Source organism: Homarus americanus, unplaced genomic scaffold (genome assembly GCF_018991925.1).
Source record: "Homarus americanus isolate GMGI-L3 unplaced genomic scaffold, GMGI_Hamer_2.0 scaffold1024, whole genome shotgun sequence".
Lineage (NCBI taxonomy): Eukaryota > Metazoa > Arthropoda > Malacostraca > Decapoda > Nephropidae > Homarus > Homarus americanus.
The window spans coordinates 9,009,422-9,030,777 of NW_024715228.1; the positions used below are offsets into that span (position 1 = coordinate 9,009,422).

Consider the following 21,356-nt stretch of genomic DNA (forward strand, 5'->3'; position numbering starts at 1 on the left):
CCTCTCATCGTCACCCATCTCAACACTCTACATTGCATACGGACAGGCCCTCCCAATAAACATGACGTGAGTTACAGCCTAACATAACATTTGTTTATATGTCATCATAATTATGTACCGCTTGCGGTAACAAAGTGTTATCGTAATAATGACATGGTTTTCCCAGACTGATCCATGGTAAGGAATATAACTAAAACAGGATATAATTGAGAGAAAGTAAGGACATAAAATTCAGAAAATACAATAATATAGATGAAACAAGTATATAAGTAAGGAGAAGAAGAATAAATAGAATAAATCTGAAGTAAGGAAACAGGACCCTTACAACCTGACCTACATACTACACATTCAGGTGCCAGAAATGCATTATAATCTACAATTTCAGCTTAATGACTCACACATCAATATGATCCATGTCTATATATGAAAGTAACGTATTTGAACATGACTCTGGTTTACCACTGCATGTACACACGAGTTCACAAGAACCATGTTGACAGTACGGTGATTTACAGCCACAACGTTACTTACAACTACAGCACGCAGATGCAGCAATGATTTCTGGTAGAAGTGAAGCTGTGGTTGATTGTGGTTTGACATTATCATCTGACGACCAACCAAATTTGAACCATAACAACCTCAAATAGTCAAATTAAGGAAGTTTTGAGAACATTTATCTATCAAAAAGTAAATGAAAAAAGACTAAACATCTGATCTACCACTTTCCGAATAGTAAACTGGCGCCTGGCAAAGACACCAGTGAATAATGTTATAATCTGCATTGGTGACAATAATAAATAAATAAAATAACATAGTTAGCCATTAATGTTTTAGTAATGTTATAAAAGAAAATGAATATATTATGGTTAACTTCTCTATATGCGATGTTTATGGGACAAATTGTTAAAGTTCGTGTTTACAGTAAATACTCTCGCCATAATGTCCTGGGTTCGATAAAGGCCCGGAAAGATGAGGAAAGGGTTGTCTATAGGGTATTTTACGAGAAAGGTCAAAGGTTTTATCAAGATTTTCAGTTGAAAATACTGAAAAAGGACATGTAATTTCCGTCGACTATTCGTAAAGCGTATACAGAGAAAACGATATTCGATAGATAGTTGAAGAGGAAACTATCCTAATAATAACAACAACAACTACAACGATACTACTACTATGACTACTTTTTAATTTTAAATTGGCCTCCAGCCTCCCCCAATAGCCACACCTTCGCCGCCATTTTATTACCTTAAAATTAACTATCCTAATACATAAGTAGCTACCCTGGCTGTGTTGAGTTAGTTGAACCACAGATCTATTCGGCATTCAGTGACTGTTGCCTCAAAGTTGATATCTGCGACTGTTATCGGCTTTGGGGCCGATGCTCTCGTTCCCCTGAGGCAAAGCAATGCAGACCTAAGCAGAAAGAAGGACAGTCGACATCTCAACCAGGCTGTAACATAACTTCTGGGCTGCTGCTTCCGTTCAGATAACACCTCCGCGAATCTGGCGTAGAAGCATCTTGCACTTGGTCCCATTCCACCAGAGGTTGTGAACACCAGAGGAGTGAAGCTGCCTTGATCAACGTTCTGAATTCTCGTCCCATATGCCCTAATCTTATCGTTCTCGTTCCTCCTGTGTGCAGCATCGAGAGATAGGTTGAGGTGACATGCGGTCATGGGATTAAAAATCCTTATGTCAAAAAAGGCTCGCTGTCCCCGCGTCCAGAATCCTCGACCACTACTACTACTACTCATAATAATAATAATGGTATTGATGATGATGATAATAAAAAGTAAAATCATCATACAAGTCTACTATTGGTTTAGCAGGTATACAGTTCAGCAGGTGTATAGTCAACGCAGGAATACAATTCAGCAGGTGTATAGTCGGGGTGGGTGGGGAGAGCGAGGATATCCTTCCGGCAACAAGGGCGCTACATGTGGTGGTGAGCGTGGAGTTACAGGAAGACGCATAAGGTGTACTGTACGCTCACCGTGGGTGACAACTTTGCAGTGTGTGAGACAAGAAGACACCTCAGTGTGTAAATATGGGTGGGCACTCTAAGCCCCCTACTCGAAGTATGCCACCAGCCGTAGATAGAGAGAGCTTGGTCAACTGGGTACCACGCGGGAGCCTGTTTTGTAACTCAGCTGATAACTCATTTGCGCTCGTACTGTAGGGAAAGATGATGATGATGATGATATTTATTCAGAATAATTGTCATATATGTTTAAAAGTGTATAAATATATTATAAACTATGTGAGAGGCAACTCGAAAAGACTTCCCACCCGCTGAGTAGCAACATGGTGCCTGAGTGGTGGACCTGTGACTGTGGACAGGCATGCGACAGCGCGCTCCCTAGTGGCCGAGTACCCAACTAAATTTGTTGCCAAATACCTCATGTGACATCACGACTAATTCAGGGGAGTGGTCCTTCTTAAATGGAAATTCTTCATTCCACGTTTCTCCTGGCTGTAGCAGGGTGTGTGTGTGTTGATGTACGATTTGATGGCTATTTCCGTGTTTTACGTTTGCTGTTTGTGGACTACCTCGTGTTTGTGTCGGTGTAAAGGCTTCCAGGACTGTACGTTGTGGTTAAGTGAAGGTATGTTGATAAAACAGTTGTGTTGTTTATTGGGGTCCAGGGAGGAGCCGGTAGTGTATGTTCTCCCAGTGTCCAACAGTTGGGGAGGCCATGACTCGGACAGATAATACTGCTATTATGATAGCTATAACCAAAGCTAGCTCAACCAGGTCAATATTGTTATTATTATCCATTCTTTACCTGTATTTTTCTGGCTAAATAAACTTTCAATGTCAATATCAGAAGTAGTAACGGTATTGCTCTCGACCGTCTTCACTCCCCTAAGTTGTAAACTAAGGTACCATTTACAGCTGGGCTGGACCACCTCCCTCCTGGGGCCTACTGACTGTTTCTCGCAACTCTGTATCCGTGGTAGTGCTGCTGAGGAAGTGATTGTATGGTGGTGGTGGGGAAATGTTGGTGATGGGGAAGTGTTGGTGATGGGGAAGTGATTGTGGTGGTGGGTAGGTGAAGGATTGTGGTGGTGGGAAAGTGATTGTAGTGATGGGTAGGATTGTGGTGGTGGGGAAGTAATTGTGGTAGTGGGTAGGATTGTGGTGGTGGGTAAGTGAAGGACTGTGGTGGTGGGAAAGTGATTGTGGTGGTGGTGGGAAGGTGAAGGATTGTGGTGGTGGTGAAGGATTGTGCTGGTGGTGGGTAGGCGAAGGATTGTTGCCATTAATCGTTTCGTCATACTGTTGCCATTAATCATACATTATGCGATTATTGCCATTTATCGTTTTCGTCGTATTACTTCCATTAATCATACATTAGGCGATTGTTGCCATTAATCATTTTTGTCATACTGTTGCCATTAATCATACATAAGGCAATTGTTGCCATTAATCGTTTTCGTCGTACAGCTGACGTTAATCATACATAAGGCGGAAAATCATATGTGAATAATATAGGATAGGGTTAATAACCAAAAATATAATAAACCTTGAATAATCCTAGCAAAAAACATTAAAATTATACTAATTTTCGCACACATACGATTGCCCCAACATCGGTGAGGAGGCCCTTCAGGTCACATTACCTGTAATATCTGGGACTGGGTGACATTACATGGCCTGGGTGACATGTTCATCATTGAGGGTCGCTTTACTGCGGCCAAATACATCCAACTGCTGGAGGAACGCTTCTTGGCTTCTTTACGGGCAAGGGATTTTCCTTTCCCAGCTGGGCCTGTCCTATTTATCCACGACAGGTGTCCGATCCACACTGCCCGTGTCGTTCGTCACTGGGCTCAAGAACAAGACACCCTTCAGCTCTTGGAATGGCCCAACAAAGGAGCGAACATGAATGTCATTGAACACGTTTGGACAAAAATGGTGAACACCTGGGAACCAGCAAACGAGAGGACCAGCCATCAAATCCTGGACCATGTCTAAGCCCAGTGGAAAATCTGCAGGCGTAAGCCGGAGTTTATTTATGACCTTGTGATTATGTGCCAGATAGATTGTATACAGTTATTGAGAAAGGTGGAGGCTGGAAGAGGTATTATATAATAATGTGAAAAATGGATTTCATTTGTACTTCTAAAATGTGTTTTATTATTGTCAAATAAACACCAGTAACTGATAATACAGAGACTACAATTTATATATACACATTAATGTAGAAGAAAAAAATATGTTTATAATTTATTACGCTATTGTGGATGGTTGTTGGGGGTAATATCTTTTAAGGCTTATTGTGAGTTGCCTGGCGGACACCAGCCCAAACTACCCTTCTTGTGTTGTCTTTCCCACTGTAAGAAATAATGAACCGATGATGATGATTTTAATATAATATATTAAAAAGGTTTAGTATATTAAAATATATCCCATTATTTGTAATCGGTATATATAGTACCAATAAACTAGTAATAGCACTCTCCAGACACAAATTAGATAGACGATAGAGACGGACAGATAGATACTATATGGAGCAGCTTACATTATTGACTTTTGATACACAAATAAGATATAATACAAATTCCTAGGCAATTGGCCTGTTACAGCGCCATCTCGACCGCCAACGAGTAACCTGACACTCTGAAACTAGTGGACGATTTTTATCTGAAACTTTGTTTATAAAGTGTTTGTGTTATAGAGATCTTGCGTCACCATCCTCGGATTAACTCCATCATACACATTACATCTTACATATTTTGCCTGAGAAACTGATATGCCAACATTTTCCCAGCACTAATCGCATCGTATTTCCATTTCATATCAAGTCTCTTGTATTATCTGTTTGGTGTATAAGTGTTGGTTATAACAGTGATCACAAACGATAATGGGTCGTAAGTGAGGACCGCTATTTCACACCACAAGTGAAAGAACTTTTTTTGTTAAGTTTAACTAAGTGTGACAGCGAAGGGTAACCTGCCTCAGTAAAACACACTTGGTTCAGTGTCGCTTTCCTCACATCTATTAGTTGTCACATCTATTAGTTGTTGTTATGCCAAATATTGAACCTTTATCACTGGTTTTAATTTGAAAATTCAATCTTAAATATATATATATATATATATATATATATATATATATATATATATATATATATATATATATATATATATATATATATATATATATATATATATATATATATATATATATATATATATATATATACTTCATTTTTAGTCCATATAACACACGGACTATGAACATATAATCAACAACCTCACCAGCCAGGACTCAAACCCTTAACCTACTGTGTGGGACCAGGGAACGTTACTGACCATGCCACAAGGACACTAAAAGTAGTTCTAGACTGTTATATTTCACACAAAGCCTGTTCATTGAGCTGATGGCGCCGTGAACCTCCCACTGGGAACTGCCCGTGCCACTTATGTGGATGTCAGTAGTATTTTACCGAATCCAGCTGTTATGAAACACGAGGTACCACCAGCTGGATTCGGTAAAATGCTACTGACATCCACATAAGCTGCACGGGCAGTTCTCAGTGGGAGGTTCACGGCGCCATCAGCTCGATGAACAGGCTTTGTGTGAAATATAACATAGTCTAGAACTACTTTTAGTGTCCTTGTGGCATGGTCGGTAACGTTCCCTGGTCCCACACAGTAGGTCGAGGGTTTGAGTCCTGGCTGGTCAGGTTGTTTATATATATATATATATATATATATATATATATATATATATATATATATATATATATATATATATATATATATATATATATTAGAGAGAGAGCATTATGCGGAAAACTTCAAGTAATGAATACATTGAAGAATCTGATATATTTGATATATGAGCTCTGTTCAACTATTTCTTATAGTGTTCATTCGAAACTAATTTCCCTTTTGTATTCCGCTATTCTAATGGATACTCCTATCACTATAGATTTCTGCTCTCGTAAACAAGATATTAACTCATCTTCATCACCCATCAGCAGTAACGTCGGCCGATATTCACATTAATATCCTCCCAATCTCTTTTTTGATGAGTATTCGTTCGAATCACATTGATCCGTTGCCAGTTCCACTGTGTGTGTTGGTGGGAGGGTCGGCGTAGTGACCTGTCGTCCAGGAATGGTAAAACGGACTTCTGAACGGAACTGTAGCTGCTGGCTCGGCGAATTTCTCAACTGTTACGCCACTGTTCTGTTACAAAATATTATCGAACATCGACATATTATAGATTTCTAATGAATATTTTACAACGATCACAAAAAAATAAAATTGATAAATTATTCCACGGAAATATCTCCTGTCACTTTTCTGCAATTATTTACTTGACACCACATTTCCTCTGCACTTTCACTGACAAGGTTGACATTTATGTAGAAACTACTAATTTTTACTATCTTAAATTCTTTACATATTTAAGCTTTGTATTACCTGACTCAAGACTTCGATAAAGCGAAAAATCTCTTACCAAACTGTGTTGGTGAGTCATCATATGGGAAATGAAAGTCTAATCTAACACGAAGTCAGAATCACGTGACTATAGCCATTATACGGACATAAAGCTCGTCAGTAATCAATACTGTACTATAACATTTGACCTCATCTAAAAGAATTACTTTTATCAATTACAGAATATCTTAAGCTTTTTCCAATGAAGCTGGTTAATGCCAGCGACCTACTTCTGCGGTTCACCGTCACGTGTTGGCCATAATGTGCTACGAGGATTTGGGTCACGTGATTTGTGGCAGCAGCTGGCACCAACGTCTTTGCGTCGGTGCTACATAGTGATGTTTTTTGTTTGCCACATTCAAATGCAGTAGTGGAAAGGATATTTAGTCAGATGAATTTGTTTAAGAATAGCTAAGGAATAACAATAAGATGAAAACGGAATATGTATTGCTTCACATTGAAAGGATGTAAAAACTCTGCTTTGGAATGTTAGCCCTATTTCTAGCTAGTTTCTCTTGCTATTTAGCCAGTTTCTAGCCAATTTTTACTCTTTGTATAGCTGATTAAGCGGGAAGCATCTGGTAACACATTTATATTATAAATATCACATAATGATATAAACCTTTAACTGGGGAGTTAACTGCTACTGGACTGGAGGTGCTACTGGACTGGAGGTGCTACTGGGCTGGAACTACCACAAGGCTGGACGTAGCAGCAAAGATGAGTCTCATGTAATTTAAACCACATTTGCACACTGGTCCCCACACTGTTCAAGGTTCCAGAAATATGGTCCACAACTAAATAATTTAATGTCTGGGGATATAGACCTAACTTAGTACGTATTTTGTGTTCCATGTAATTATGAAGAAGAGTTCGGATTCCTTGTGGACTTTAATTTGAGTTTTCTACAGAAATGGAAAATGTAAGAACTGACCACCATAAATAAAAGAATTAATACTTCTCACTACAGTATATGCAATATCGAGTCGGAACTAGGGATGTTTACCGTGTTAGGTGTAATAACTAGGCTGTGTAGCGTTTTTATTTGTATTCGTACAGTATTTAATGCAAGTTACTGTAAAACATCAACTTTATAATTATCTCACAACATGAAAATATATCTCCGTGTTGTTTACTATATACCTCAACCTACAGTACACTACACTTGTAATAATGTCGTATTTCTAAGTAAATCGCTTTCATGTCTAATAATTTTTTCACCGATAAAACACATAATGTATAAACTGTATTTCTACGTCTCACGTTTTAACCTGAATTGCCAAGTTTCTGTTTCAAGAATAAAACTCGATCGCAAAAAAGGTGAAACGAAAATATTACGCTGACACGAATTGTAGTAATAAAAAAAAAAGCTTAGACAGAAGTAAAAAGATACATATACTGACACGAATAAAATGAATACCAGCGCAAAACTTACTTTCGGACTAAATTTTTCATATACATTTACTGGACAGCATAAACGAATATCTTATCATCACTGGACCACTTCAGCTTCACTATAAGACAAAATGATTAATAATACACAATTTCTGTTTCTTGAGGGGTAAAATAAAAAATTGATAAATGAAACTGATTTTTTATATGAAATACACCTTTTAAAATGGAACCTTCATCATCAGCGACAATATAACGAGCTCTTGCTGGCGATAAATCTGTGTGACTGAGTTTCCAGATTTATTAATGAATGTTTTTGGTGTAATAATTTTAAGTTGACTTGAAATTTGATACATACAATGAGTTCCGCGTTTGAACGAAGTTCTAAACTTTTTCTGCACTAAGTATTGATAGTTACTGTACTTGGTTCAGTCGTAAAAAATTACATGCAAGAAAGAATGATTATTTTGTTTCAACAGAGTAGAGATTGAAGCCTCAGCATGACTTCCGTTCTCTCACTCTTTCACTTTCTCTCTTTCTCTCCTTCCCTCTGTCTTTTTCACTGTACAGGAACAAGGGGGCAGGAGGGACCGGGAACTCTGACCCTCCCTACGTCACAAGGTCAGGCAGGGGGCAGAAAGGAAAGTGGTTGGGTGACTTCACGCGAGTCCGAGAGAGAGAGAGAGAGAGAGAGAGAGAGAGATGTGTATGTCTTGCAACCAATGCTCTCTTTCTTCCTCGTTTAATGATCTTAAAATCTCTCCGCTAAGGAATAAAATGATTCCTTACAAGGTGTTGACAAGATGTGGGACTCCTCTTTATTGATAGTCATGCTTCCCTCCTTCAGCCCCGTGCAGGAGGACGTGGGGATCCTGCTAAAGAGATGAGCCAGCAAGTAGGACTCTCAGTTTGTCGGTGGGGACGCCTTTCTCTCTTGGCCAGGGAGGGCGTAGGATGATTATTAGGTGAGGAGAGGGATGATGGTTCAACGAATGGTGGTGAAATGCAGTTGTAGAGTTACAGTTACAGGTTGTAAACTTGTAGAGTTACGGAATTATAGTTCTAGGCTATAAACTTGTACAATTGTAGTTATGGAGTTGTAAAGTTGTGGCGTTACAAATTTGTACTAGAGTAATAAAAAGCTATAGACTAAACGACGAAGCTTTAAATGTATATAGAGCTATGAGGATCAGAAGCTACAGACCCACAGAGTGCACAGAGTTCTGGACTGGCAACAGATGTCTCAGTTATAAAAAGATAAACAAAACAGACAGCTGTAAAGTTAGTGCAAGAGTTATATAGCTGGAGGGGGTCAAAGGTAGGGGGAGGGAGGGAAGTGGGTGAGGGAGGGAAGTGGGGGGGAAATGCAAGGCGTGGTTCATCCCCGTTGTGAGAGGGAATGGGTTACGTCATGACCCGGTCTGGTGGGGGAGTGGGGATGTGGATGGGTGGGTGGATAGGGGATATTGACTCATACAAAACTCGATGTGATGATGATGAGATTTCGAAATTGGGTCGATGTTCGAATAAGGGAATTATTGTAATTTTAGTGACTTCCTCTCTTCTCTCCCTATCCACTTCTTACTACTACTGATACTACGACTACTACTACAACTACTACTACAACTACTACGATACTACTACTACAACTACTACTACTACTTTTTTTTTTTTTTTTTTTTACGTGGCCTCCAGCCTCCCCAATAGCCACACCTTCGCCACCATTTATTTACCTTAATATTAAATATCCTAATACATAAGAAGCTATCCTATCTGTGTTAAATTAGTTGAGCCGCAGATCTATGCGGCATTCAGTGACTGTAGCCTCATAGTCAATATCTGCAGCAGTTGTCGGAGTAGGGGCAGAAGCTCTCGTTCCCCTGAGGCAGAGCAAAGCCTACCGAAGGAGAGAGAAGGACAGTCGACATCTCATCCAGGCTGTAACATAACTTCTGGGCTGCTGCTTCTGTTCGGAGATCAACTCCGCGAGTCTGGCATAGAAACATCTTGCACTTGGGCCCATCCCAGCAGAGGTTGTGAACACTAGAGGAGTGAAGCTGCCTTGATCAACGTTTTGAATTCTCTCCCCATATGCCCTTCTCTTGTTGTTCTCGTTCCTCCTATGTGCAGCATCGAGAGCTAGGTTACGGTGACATGCGGCCATGGGATCAAAATTCCTGATGTCGAAGGAAGCTCGCTGTCCCCGCGTCCAGATTCCTCGAGCACTGACGTCCACACGGGCTTCGTTAGATGTGTTTGAAGTCCTGTGTTGGAAGATCTCACCATCCAATGGAAGGAGGGTCGGTTCTACCATGACATCCCGGCAGATTTCCTTCAACATATTTGCTGTGAGATCCCTTACCTCGTCATACCTCATGCATATGAAGCCCCCCTTCTTGCACACCATGGCATGATCGCTATCATAGGAAGAGCCACACACGCATTGGGAGGGCAAACCTTCTACTGGCCGACCGTACCTTAGAGCAATGGCATCTGTAAATTCTTGTTTATTAAGACTGAAACCATTTGCCCTTATCGGTAACGTAGTTAACCAGTTCGAGGCGCCCACCTCCTGTGCTAAAGCTACTTTTTTTTTCAAATTTTCTGGTACCTGCAGCAATAGTTGCTGCAACTTATCATTTTGGCAGTGCTGTCGATCTGTCGTAATGGACCTACGAATCTTAATTACTTTGCTGGTATCCACTTCCCCTGTTGCATTCTGGGCTATTATGTGGTCCGTGAGGGCTGCCGTGAGCTTAAGTGAATTTTGATGTTCAGTGGCAGCAATCTCCTCTGGATTTGTTAGTCCCATCCCTCCCAGTCTTGGTGGAAGTGCAAGAAGTGCTCTTTCTGCTGGGGTTAAGTCAGGGTGTTTCACTAATTTGGGAATGAACTTGACACTGATAGCTTCTTCCAGAGGGTGGAGGAGGGGTCCGATATCAAGGATAGTACGCATCAGGTAGTTCCAACGATGCTTGACTCCATGGGTGAATGCAGCAAAGGCCGCATGTGGCTCTGTGTTAGCAATCTCAGATAGAGCTTGGATTTCACTAACCCACTCATTCACCTTTCCCGCCACGTACTTGGTCTTGAAGTCCGTAGTGCCAATTACTGCGCCTAGATGTCTTTGGCCGTCCTTAGTTATTTTGACCTCACTTCCGCCAAAAACCTCCAATGCCCGTTCATAATATTCTGGCTTCACGATGAGGAAGGACTTGCTGGCGTTTGGGTGGTACCCTACTACTACTACTTTTTTTTTAAATTGGCCTCCAGCCTCCCCCAATAGCCACACCTTCGCCACCATTTTATTACCTTAATATTAAATATCCTAATACAGAAGTAGCTATCCTAGCTGTGTTGAGTTAGTTGAGCCGCAGATCTATGCGCCATTCAGTGACTGTAGCCTCATAGTCAATATCTGCAACTGTTGTCGGCTTTCTACTACTACTACTACTATTACTACTAATTATAATACCAATTTAAAATAATAAGAAAATAAAAATTTTCTCTCGTAAATCTAGATAAACATATGGATGGATAAATACAATAGATAGATATAGGAATACGTACATGAAAGATAAGTAAACAGTTGAATTGATAGATAGGTTGATGAATAGAAAAGTAGATAGACAGAAAGAATGGAGTTGAATATTTAAAGAGAGAGAGAGAGAGAGAGAGAGAGAGAGAGAGAGAGAGCGAGCATGTTCCCTCCTTAGTCTTTACTGTACCTCTGATTAATTATTCAACTTTCTCAGGGCGAATCAACCTACTGATGGCAGACATCCACATGGACTCAAAACTGGAGTCAATCAAACTGGAATGAACTTGGGCTCAACCTAGATTCAAACTGGAACGAACTTGGACTCAACCTAGATTCAAACTGGAATCACCTTCTGAAATCAACCTGGATTCGCACGCACCTGTAATTAACAGTGTGGTCACACATGGTGAGCCACTAAGGGTGACATGACTAAAGGAATCATGAAGTGGAGGCCAGACCTGCCCAACCCTGTACAGTCAGAGGTTAGTCCAAGTAATGTGTAGTTTAACAACAGTAAAGATAACTACAAGTACAGGTACACATACTACATTAATACAGATACAAGTACTATTAAAAGTACCACTACAGCAATAGGTAAAAATGCAACTAATAGTATAGACACAAGTACAGGTACAAGTATAGGTCCAGATACAACTAAATGTACAACGGTACAAGTACATAAATGAGCAAAAGTACAGGTATAAGTACAGTTACAGGTATAAGTACAGTTACAGGTATAAGTACAGGGACGGGTACAAGTACACGTGTCGGCATTAGTAAAAAAATCATATATAGTAATTACAACTCAGGTTAAACAAAAACACAGGCACAGTTACTTCAATACAGGTACAGGTGTAGATAACGGAGGACCGGTTCAGATAGACTGTAAATATATATATTCAGGTACAGCGTAGGCACAAGTGGTACAGTTACAATTGCAGGTATAAGTACAAGTAAAATTATTTCAAAGCTGGAGCAGGTATGAACATAAGTGTCGATACAGTAATTTCACTACAGTCATGGAGGGAAGTACAGGTTATGGAATGGGAACCACAATATGGTGCCTGGCTGGGTGATTCAGAAAGGTTTTGATAATTCTTTTCATCTCTTCTCTCTCAACTCGAGGTAAAATCAGTGACTTTCCTTATGGGTGAGAGTGTGTGTATGTGTGTTCATCTTTGTAACAGATGTCGAACACATAGCAACACAGCGGCCAAGGTAAGCCAGTTACAGGAGGAGGCGGTGGAGGAGAGGTTAGACAAGTCTACCCCCGTCCCTCCTTACTGGCGGTGACGTGGGGTGTCTTATACGACAAGTGGACTCATATCTTGGGGCGTTCTATCAAGGCGAGACTTATAATTGTCAAGCAAAGGAAATGGTCCATCAAGGTTAGATAAATGTCCAAGTTGTTGAGCACAGTAACAATCTTATCAAGGAGAAGGAAACCAGTGTTTTTATACATCACTCGAGAGGAAGGAAACAGGGTTGTGTGGTATATTTCTCGACCTTCTTTGAGTCGATAGGCCACGAAAAGGTCACCTCCTTTTTCTTATTTAGAACTAGTCAGTGCGCTTTCTGGGGTGCGCGAACCATAAACAGCTTCCTGATTGTTCACTAATGCTTTAGATTGACACAAAAGTAGACCAAACGAAGTAAAATAGAACGAGGCGGTGCGCTGCGGTAAACGAGCGGGAGCTGGCCTGCCTCATGGCCACCTCCCTCCCGCGAAAGTTCAAAGTTGATCAGCTCAGTCGACAGGAGTCAGCTGTGAGAGGCAGACCTGGCCAAGACTCGGTGGAGGGACCATCTCATCGCCTCCCCATCACCACAGCTTGCCTCCTCACCTTCATCATCATCATCATCCCCATCATCAGAGAAGAAGGTATGTGTTGTCTTCGGTACTACAGCTAGACCTGTGTTAAAATTAGAAATTTTAGGGGTCCCTTGAGGAGTGTGGCCCAAGTCACGTTGTTCTGAGCAAGTGAAAGGACACAGAAGGGACTGCCATAACTGGTTCTCAATCGAGTGTGTTTCTGAGGTGGATCTACGGGACACTCCTTTACGTTGCCACTGCTTCCTCTCTCTCTATCATCCGAGGCGGTGTATGGACCTCACAAGTGTACTTATCTATTATGTTGTGATTATTGATTATTATACGAGATTGTAATAGTTACTTGAACTCAACAATTGCAGACTTTGTGGCAAAAAACTATAACAGTGCAACAATATCGCGCCTCCCCACTGTGCCTCCTTCACCATTTGCTCTTTTATCGTCTTCCCAATAGGAGCAGCTACGAGGTACTAGATGGCATAATTCCGCAGTGTATGTGAAGTTATATATAAGCATTGCTCGTCCAGTATACAATATTTTACCAATAACCTTGTAGCTAAATCCCCGAGAGGTGCAGCATTATCATAGATCCACCAAAATTATCCCATTATAACTGTACAGTATCTGGGCGACTCCAGCTCACCATTCTAATTTTTATCGCGAGTTATGGTAAAAAATATCTATGATTACTTTGTGTTACGAATCAATTACCACGAATAAACATAAGCCCGAGAAGTTATAAAAAAAAAGGGATTAAGAAAGTGAAGGTCAGTCGATGAGATTACAAAGTCAAAAAAGTAAGAGTCAACGAAAGGTAAAGTTTATTGCAGTCTTAAAATCGAAAGTAGATCAACGGCTAAACATGTCTTAACTGCAGCTCAGCAACACCGGTTCGCCCTATAGCCAGAAGGCGTGAGTGAGCGAAGCAGATGAGAAAGTGTGGTGTAGGTGGTGGTGGTGGCTGGCGCAACACACGCCCCTACCATCACCAGGCCGAGAGAGAGAGAGAGAGAGAGAAGACCTTTGTCATGGAGTGCCAACCAAGACCTACTGAGGCACCACCCGTGATGACCTTTGTTCTGTCCTGACCCCTTATGTAGCCCCGTGTGTGAGTAATTCATGATTCGGGGTAACCCTCCAGTGACGTCATAATTTATATCCCTATTTACGTCGGCGGAAATTTAATGTTAATGTGAATCTTTTGAAATTATTATTATTATTATTATTATTATTATTATTATTATTATTATTATTATTATTATTATTATTATTATTATTATCATCATTATTATTACAGTATTTTTCTAATCAATCATCCTCACCATCTTATACAAAACACCAAAAGGAAAAATCAGATTTCCCCTCAAAAATCCGTTCCATCAAAACCATCATACGCACTACCCATCCAATCTCTTATCACACACGAGGAAAGACTGACGAACACCAGCAGAGGGACTTGTGAAATATTATATAGGTTAAGGCCGTAAGAAACCGAATTGTAATGGTGTAAGAGCAGCGAGTGTGTGGTGACCAACTGACCATGGCACAGGGAGCCGGTAGGTAGCGACTGTATCTTAGGTCGGTTATACTCCTGTTCTTGGCTCAACATATGGTGTTCATATCTCTCTCTTTCCCCCTCCTTACTTCTTTTCTTTCACTTCCCTCACCATTCTCTCTCATCCCCGGGATAGTTATGGTGAGTGCTATTGCTTGTGTGATTGTAGAGAGAGAGATCAAATACATACATTCATACACACACACATACATACATACGTGCATGACACAGCACCTACATTAATGACAATACCATCACGGCGGTGCATCACACGCACGTCAATCACCATCTCTTAACAGGCAGGTGATTCATGAACCACCTGGAGGGTACTGACGCATGACACCTGACACGCGCAGTCACATCAGGTAAACATTACTTGCTGCTCTCAACACTACGAGGCCATAATGAACAAGTAGCTTTCAATTTGTTCTGTCAGAAAAAAAAGGAGTTGTTCTATATGCCAGAGGTTAATTTATTTGAGTTATTTGATGGAAGAAGTCTCTGAACCATTGGAACGAATGTCTGAACAGTTGGAACGAGTCTCTGAACTATTGAAATGAATGTCTGAACCATTGGAACGAATGCCCGAACTGTTGGAATGAGTCTTGAAGCGGTTTGTTGGAACGAGTCTTTGGAGTGGTGGAACGAGTCTTCAAACAGAAAAAAAAAGTCTTCGAGGTTCTGGACTGGTAAACGAGCCTCTGAACCCCACTATACCATCTGATTCGGGTTTACCCTGTAGTGTACATTTCGGAACAAGACTACACGAGAATTCTGTTTTGTATTATCGTTTTTGTGTATATGAAGAAGGAATTTGAAGGGCTTTTGTATTTATAAAAGGAATGTGAAAAACTTTTATGTGGTGTTGGGTTTAATGAGGTATCGTGATGTAATAAACTGAATGAGTGAAGTGTCTTGAGGCTGTGTTGTGGAAGAGGAACCCCCATATTAGGACACAGCAGGGAAAGGCAGCCTCTACCTCCCTCCTTCCCTCTCCTCCCTCCTTCCCTCTCCTCCTTCCTTCCCTCACCTCCCTTCTTCCCTATCCTCCCTCCTTCCCTCACCTCCCTCCTTCCCTCTCCTCCCTCCCTCCTTCCCTCTCCTCCCTCCTTCCCTCACCTCCCTCCTTCCTTCTCCCTCCTTCCCTCAAATAAAAAACTACAGAAGACAAATGGCGCTGAATGAAGGAAGGAATGTTTTTGTGGCTTTTTGATTCAGATCACCATAGAAGGAGAGAGCTTATCTATCTATGTACCTATTTCCCTATCTTTCTTGAGAGAGAGAGAGAGAGAGAGAGAGAGAGAGAGAGAGAGAGAGAGAGAGCGTCCTTGCTTGCATAACTCACCATCACCACAACAACAACAAAACCACAACGCCACATGACCTTCGGAAATACCCAATTATCCAACTCTCTCTCTCTCCCAACTTTATTCTGACGTTGTTCTTCTCCGGTTCTTTGTTTTCTTTGTTAATGTTTTTTATTCCGCATTTATCCATCTCTTGTTTAAATTACTGGACGTATCTGTTTCTCCTTATCTTCCGTTTCTCCTCGTAATTTGTAACGCCCAGAGGGAGTGAGCGAGAGAGAATGAGCGTCACGGATCGAAGTTTACTTTCTCCGTCACGGTGTAGTTGCTTCACGGCAACAGCAACACAGCAACGGATCGACAACAGCAACACAGCAACGGATCGACAACAGCAACACAGCAACGGATCGACAGCAGCAACACAGCAAAGGATCAACAACAGCAACGCAGCAAAGGATCGACAACAGCAACACAGCAAAGACCCATCAGAACGCAGCAGCAGTGATACAGTGGGCCAACAGCCCAGCAACAGCGACACAGCACGCACTTAACATTGGTCCGCTACAGGAGTACTGCCATGGGTGTTGAGGACCAAGTGAAGGCGGACTCCTATCTATCTATCAATATCTATCTATCTATCTGTCTGTCTGTCTGTCTGTCTGTGTTTATTGATCAACTTCATCCCCAGGTAAACGTGCTGACAAACCAAACACACAAACACAGATTTATCTTCCATAAGTTTTGTTTCCAAGGCGAACTAACCGGTGACGTAAACCTTCACGGTGGATAAAAAAAAACACGTTTTCACTGTGTCAAGGGAACGGTTAAGTAAGTCTTTTTTAGTCTTTTTGTCTTTCTCTCTTTCTCTTTTTGTTATTCCAAGATTAGTGAGTAAAGGTGACTTCGGGTCAGTCAAATAGCGCATAACACCTGTCATTTGTTTCTACACAAGTGCATGACGGTGTGGAAAAAAAAACATTGCGTCACAGAGAAATTTTTCTTTCATGTGGATGGCTGAATTTATATTTTATTTTCACCGAGAGTATTGTCTTTGTCACTTGTTAATATATTTGAATATAATTGAGTAAAAGTTAATTATAATGATGTTATTCAAATTAAAATCGCGTTATATTAGATGCACAAAATTTTCATATACAAATAAAGCTGCTGGGTGGGTGAACGTCAGACATCACGACAGTTAGTTTGGAGAGACCCGGCTGATGGTGGCCTGACGTCAGAGAAAAACAACACAAGTAACTACCCAGGGAGGGAGACAACAAGAAGGAACAAAAACAGGTAGTTGACCAGCTAGTGTCTTGTAGGACATCGTGTTGGGCTTGTGATTGATGTTATTAGATATTATGTGCAATACTTGGTCAGCCCCCCCCCCCTCCCGACCACTCTAGTTATGAGGAGATTAAATAAGTCTTGTACAGAAGCAGAGACGTAGAAAAAGTCTTGGCAGGGTGGTGCCAAATGAATATCGCTTAGGACGCATAATCTCACTATCATCAAAGTTCACCTTTTATGTTCACACATCTTAGACCCCACTAAGCTGCTGCTCCAGTTTTGAACCAGCTAAGTAAATCATGCACAAACCAGACATGGGGGGAAAAAATGTTGGTCGGGGAGGGGGACGAAGGCGGTGTTGCGACAACCTGAAGAACAGGATGTGAGGTGGCGAGGGTCCAGCGGTGTCTGGGGGAGGGGTGGAGGTCAGCTTGTTCACGGCTCTCCGGTCTTCTTGACCTTTCGCCTCCGCTAACGGTGGTGAAGCTATCGTCGTCCTATACTGGTGGAGATGACGGATCTGCTAATTTTTATGTGATGATGGAAGTGTAAACGAGGCTCTGGGGTAGACGGAGGAGGCAAGCATTAACGCGGCTCAAGGCGTGTGTCAGGCCAGAACAGGTTTAGTCCTCTCGACGTCGAGACTTGGGCTCTTTCCTCCTCAGTGGCCATATAGGAGGCTGTCTCAGCTTGTGTTGTCAGAGCTTGTGGGCGTCTCAGCTCCTGAAGACAAAGTAAGTCCCAGCTTATTGACTTCTTGGCTGCCTCTTGACTTTCTAGGGTCAAGGCTCTGTGATAGTTGTGAAAATAAGGTTGTCTTTTGCCTGAAGTACCGGATATCACAGCTCAGATCGTCAAGGCTACTGTAGTCTGTCTTACTTACAGGAGAAAATATCTTCCCTTTGTCTCTAGAGAATGTATTGTTCCTTAGTTCTCAAAGGTGAGCGTTTTTAGCTTCCTAGAACATCATGAACCTCACCTTCCATGCAGGAGTTTGTACACTGCTGCCCGAGGGAAAACCTCCGTGTGTTTGTTTTCTTGAGATGAAGCTGAATCTTATTTTCTAAGACTCAGAAAGATAGTCCGAATCTTAGCCAGGTACATGAATAGATAGATAGGTAGACTTATAGGTAGATATGCAGACTTAAAGATAGACAGGTATACTGATAGGTAAACAGGTAAGCCAAGACTCAATTAGTTCAGGTGACCCGGAAGACTCAGCACTGCCATTCATAGTAAGGCTGTTCGTCACCAGCACATACTTGTGACGCGGTGTATCAAGGCCTCTGTAACTGTGCCTGGGCTGCTGGCTCACACTGTGGCTGTTGTGGTGACACGGGGAAGTGAACATGTAATGGGGAAGGCCGATTAAATGTCACACTGTTATGACTCTTACAGTTCTACCTGTATTTGTACTTGTATTCCTGTACCCGTGACTGTACCTGTAATTGTACCTGTACCCACACTTTTTATGTATACATCAATTACAACACTATTTTATCGCTCTTCAGTACAAGTTCCTCTCTCGGTAATAACTGAACACACGGCATCAAGCTAGAATGTTATTATTGCTCATTTCCGCCAATCACTGTATAATACAATGAAGGAACACACTCACTGCGCCATCTAGAAGTGAACACCGCTCCTGGCGCTCCTGGCTCTTATTACAGTAAATTATCCCGATTTTTTTTAAGCTACAATGTCTGCCTGATGACCCTGGGAAGGAAATCAGGAATAACAACTTGAATATAAAGTGTTTTGTTGCGTCCTTGCTTGCTTTGTGTTTTCGGCGTGGGACATACAAACTAGCCTGCACACACACACACACACACACACGCACACGCGAAAAACCCCCCCAAAAAACCTGCTCCCAGAAGACTTGACCTCATTTTGTGCTGTAGAAAGGGAAGGTGGCCTCCACCTTCCCTTTCTGCCGAGACTCCTAGCGGCCACAGTACCTCGTATCCTTTATGTACAATGAACGAAGAAGAAGGAGAAGAAGGAGGATAAGAAGAAGAAGTTGGGGAGGAGGAGGAGAAGAAGGAAGAAAAGTAGAAAATGTAATGGAATGATAAGATCGTGCGGATAGAAGAAGTAAAAGAGAAGGGGAAAATAAGGAGAAGAAGAGGAAGAAGAAAAAGCGGAGAAGAAGCGGATAAGAAAGAAAATTAGAAACAAAAGGAAAATGAACATCGTTCGGAAACAAGAGGTAAAAAAGAAGAGAGGAAATAGAAGAAGAAAGTGAATTAGAAACAACGAGTAAATACAAAGAACTTTTAGAAAGGAGAAGAGGGATAAAAGTAGAAGAAATACAAAACTGAAAATAGTGATAAAGGCAGACTAAGAATCTATTATCCACGAGAAATCAACGTCAACCCCCTCCCCATCAGCCACTCGCCTCCCCTTCCTCCCCTGCTCACTTATCCGTCCTCCACCTCCCTCCTAACGGGATAAGATCACGCCGGCAGAGCTAACGGAGAATATATCCCTCCCCTCCCTCCCTCCCTTCAACTCAAGCCGGCCGTCCTCCCTCCCAAACCGGTCACCCCCTCCCTCCCAAACCGGCCACCTCCTCATCCTCTCCCCCCCCTCACTTACCCCTCTCTTCACCTCCTCTCTCTCCCTCATCTTTTATCTCCATTTCCATCCCTTCTCCTCAGTCTTCTCCCTATCACTTCATTCTATTCTCTTCTTCCCAATCTTATCGTTGTTAAGATATTTCTGGGTAATAAGTTCTATATACAGGAGAGAACACAAACACCTGTATAGTTTTGTAGGTTCGGTTTTACTGGATAAGGTATGTACACAGGGTGGATAGCACTGCTCCTAGCTAAGGTCTGGTCCTACACCAGACGACGTATGGCAAGTGATACATTAGCAGCTTCCATACGTCGCCAGTACAGTAATTAAGCATGTGGGATATGGTAATAACATTGCCACACGCTGCTAGCTAAACTGAATAAATATAAATGGAGCACATACATAATATACATACATAATACATCCAGCATACATAATATACATACAATCGTTATCTCTTCTTCCTCCTTCTTCTCTTCCTGTTCCTCCTCTTTCTCCATCTTCTGTTCCTCCTTCTCGCCCTCCTCTTCCTTCCCTCCGTCTCCATCCACCTATTTCTTCAAATCTTCTCCTCTCTTACCCTCCCATAGCTCCATCCAACCCCATCACCCTCCAACCTCTCCTTCTCCTTTCTCCCAACAACCAAACCTCTCCCTAACTCCTCCAATGTATGTGATCCACTGACCTATATATATTGGTAATGAATATGATGTATTTCCTTCTTTGTGTGCGAACCTCTGTCCTGTATGGCAGTGAAGAGTGACATTACCCACATGAATCTGACCGACGTATATGTATGTATGTGTGCATATGTGTATATATATGTACATGTATATGAGTATGTGTATGTGTACATATATGTATATGTACTGTCAATGAATATGATGCATCTCTTTGTGTACGAACCTCTGTCCTGCATGGCAGTGAGCAGTGACATTACCCATATGAATCTGACCTCTACATTTATAGCTGTTAATGAATATGATGTATTTCTTTGTGTATGAACCTCTGTCCTGCGTGGCAGTGAGAAGTGATACCACCCTCAGTGTCAAGACCTGACTAAATTACTCAGAATAGGCAAACTGTACTACAAGCTTTGCCAATAAATTTGTTAAACTAAACTAAACCTCCTCATCCCCCTTGCAAGTTGGGGAGGCAGCGGTGGGGTTGGGTGAAGGAGGGAGGGAGAGCAGATCCGGGCGACCTTGTCCCCATCACCTACCAACCGACTCTCCCTCCTCTCCCTTGCATCCATCCTCCCTCCGCCAATCACCCACCATTACCATCACCACCGGTACCACCACAATTACCACAAACACTGCCTCCACAATATCTTCCCTCCTTCACCTGTCCTCCATCTACTACCATCATCACTACCACTACCACCACACAACTACCAACACCTAC

The 21,356-nt window shown here is 41.8% G+C and overlaps 1 protein-coding gene across 1 annotated transcript in view; it reads left to right on the forward strand.

Moving 5' to 3' along the window:
- Positions 1-11,811: 11,811 nt before the first annotated feature.
- Positions 11,812-21,356, forward strand: part of LOC121857023 — a 19,238-nt gene continuing 9,693 nt past the window's right edge. Inside the window, exon 1 of the mRNA XM_042352847.1 lies at positions 11,812-11,868. Within this exon, the coding sequence (XP_042208781.1) occupies positions 11,812-11,868 (57 nt within the window). The remainder of the gene's footprint in view (positions 11,869-21,356) is intronic.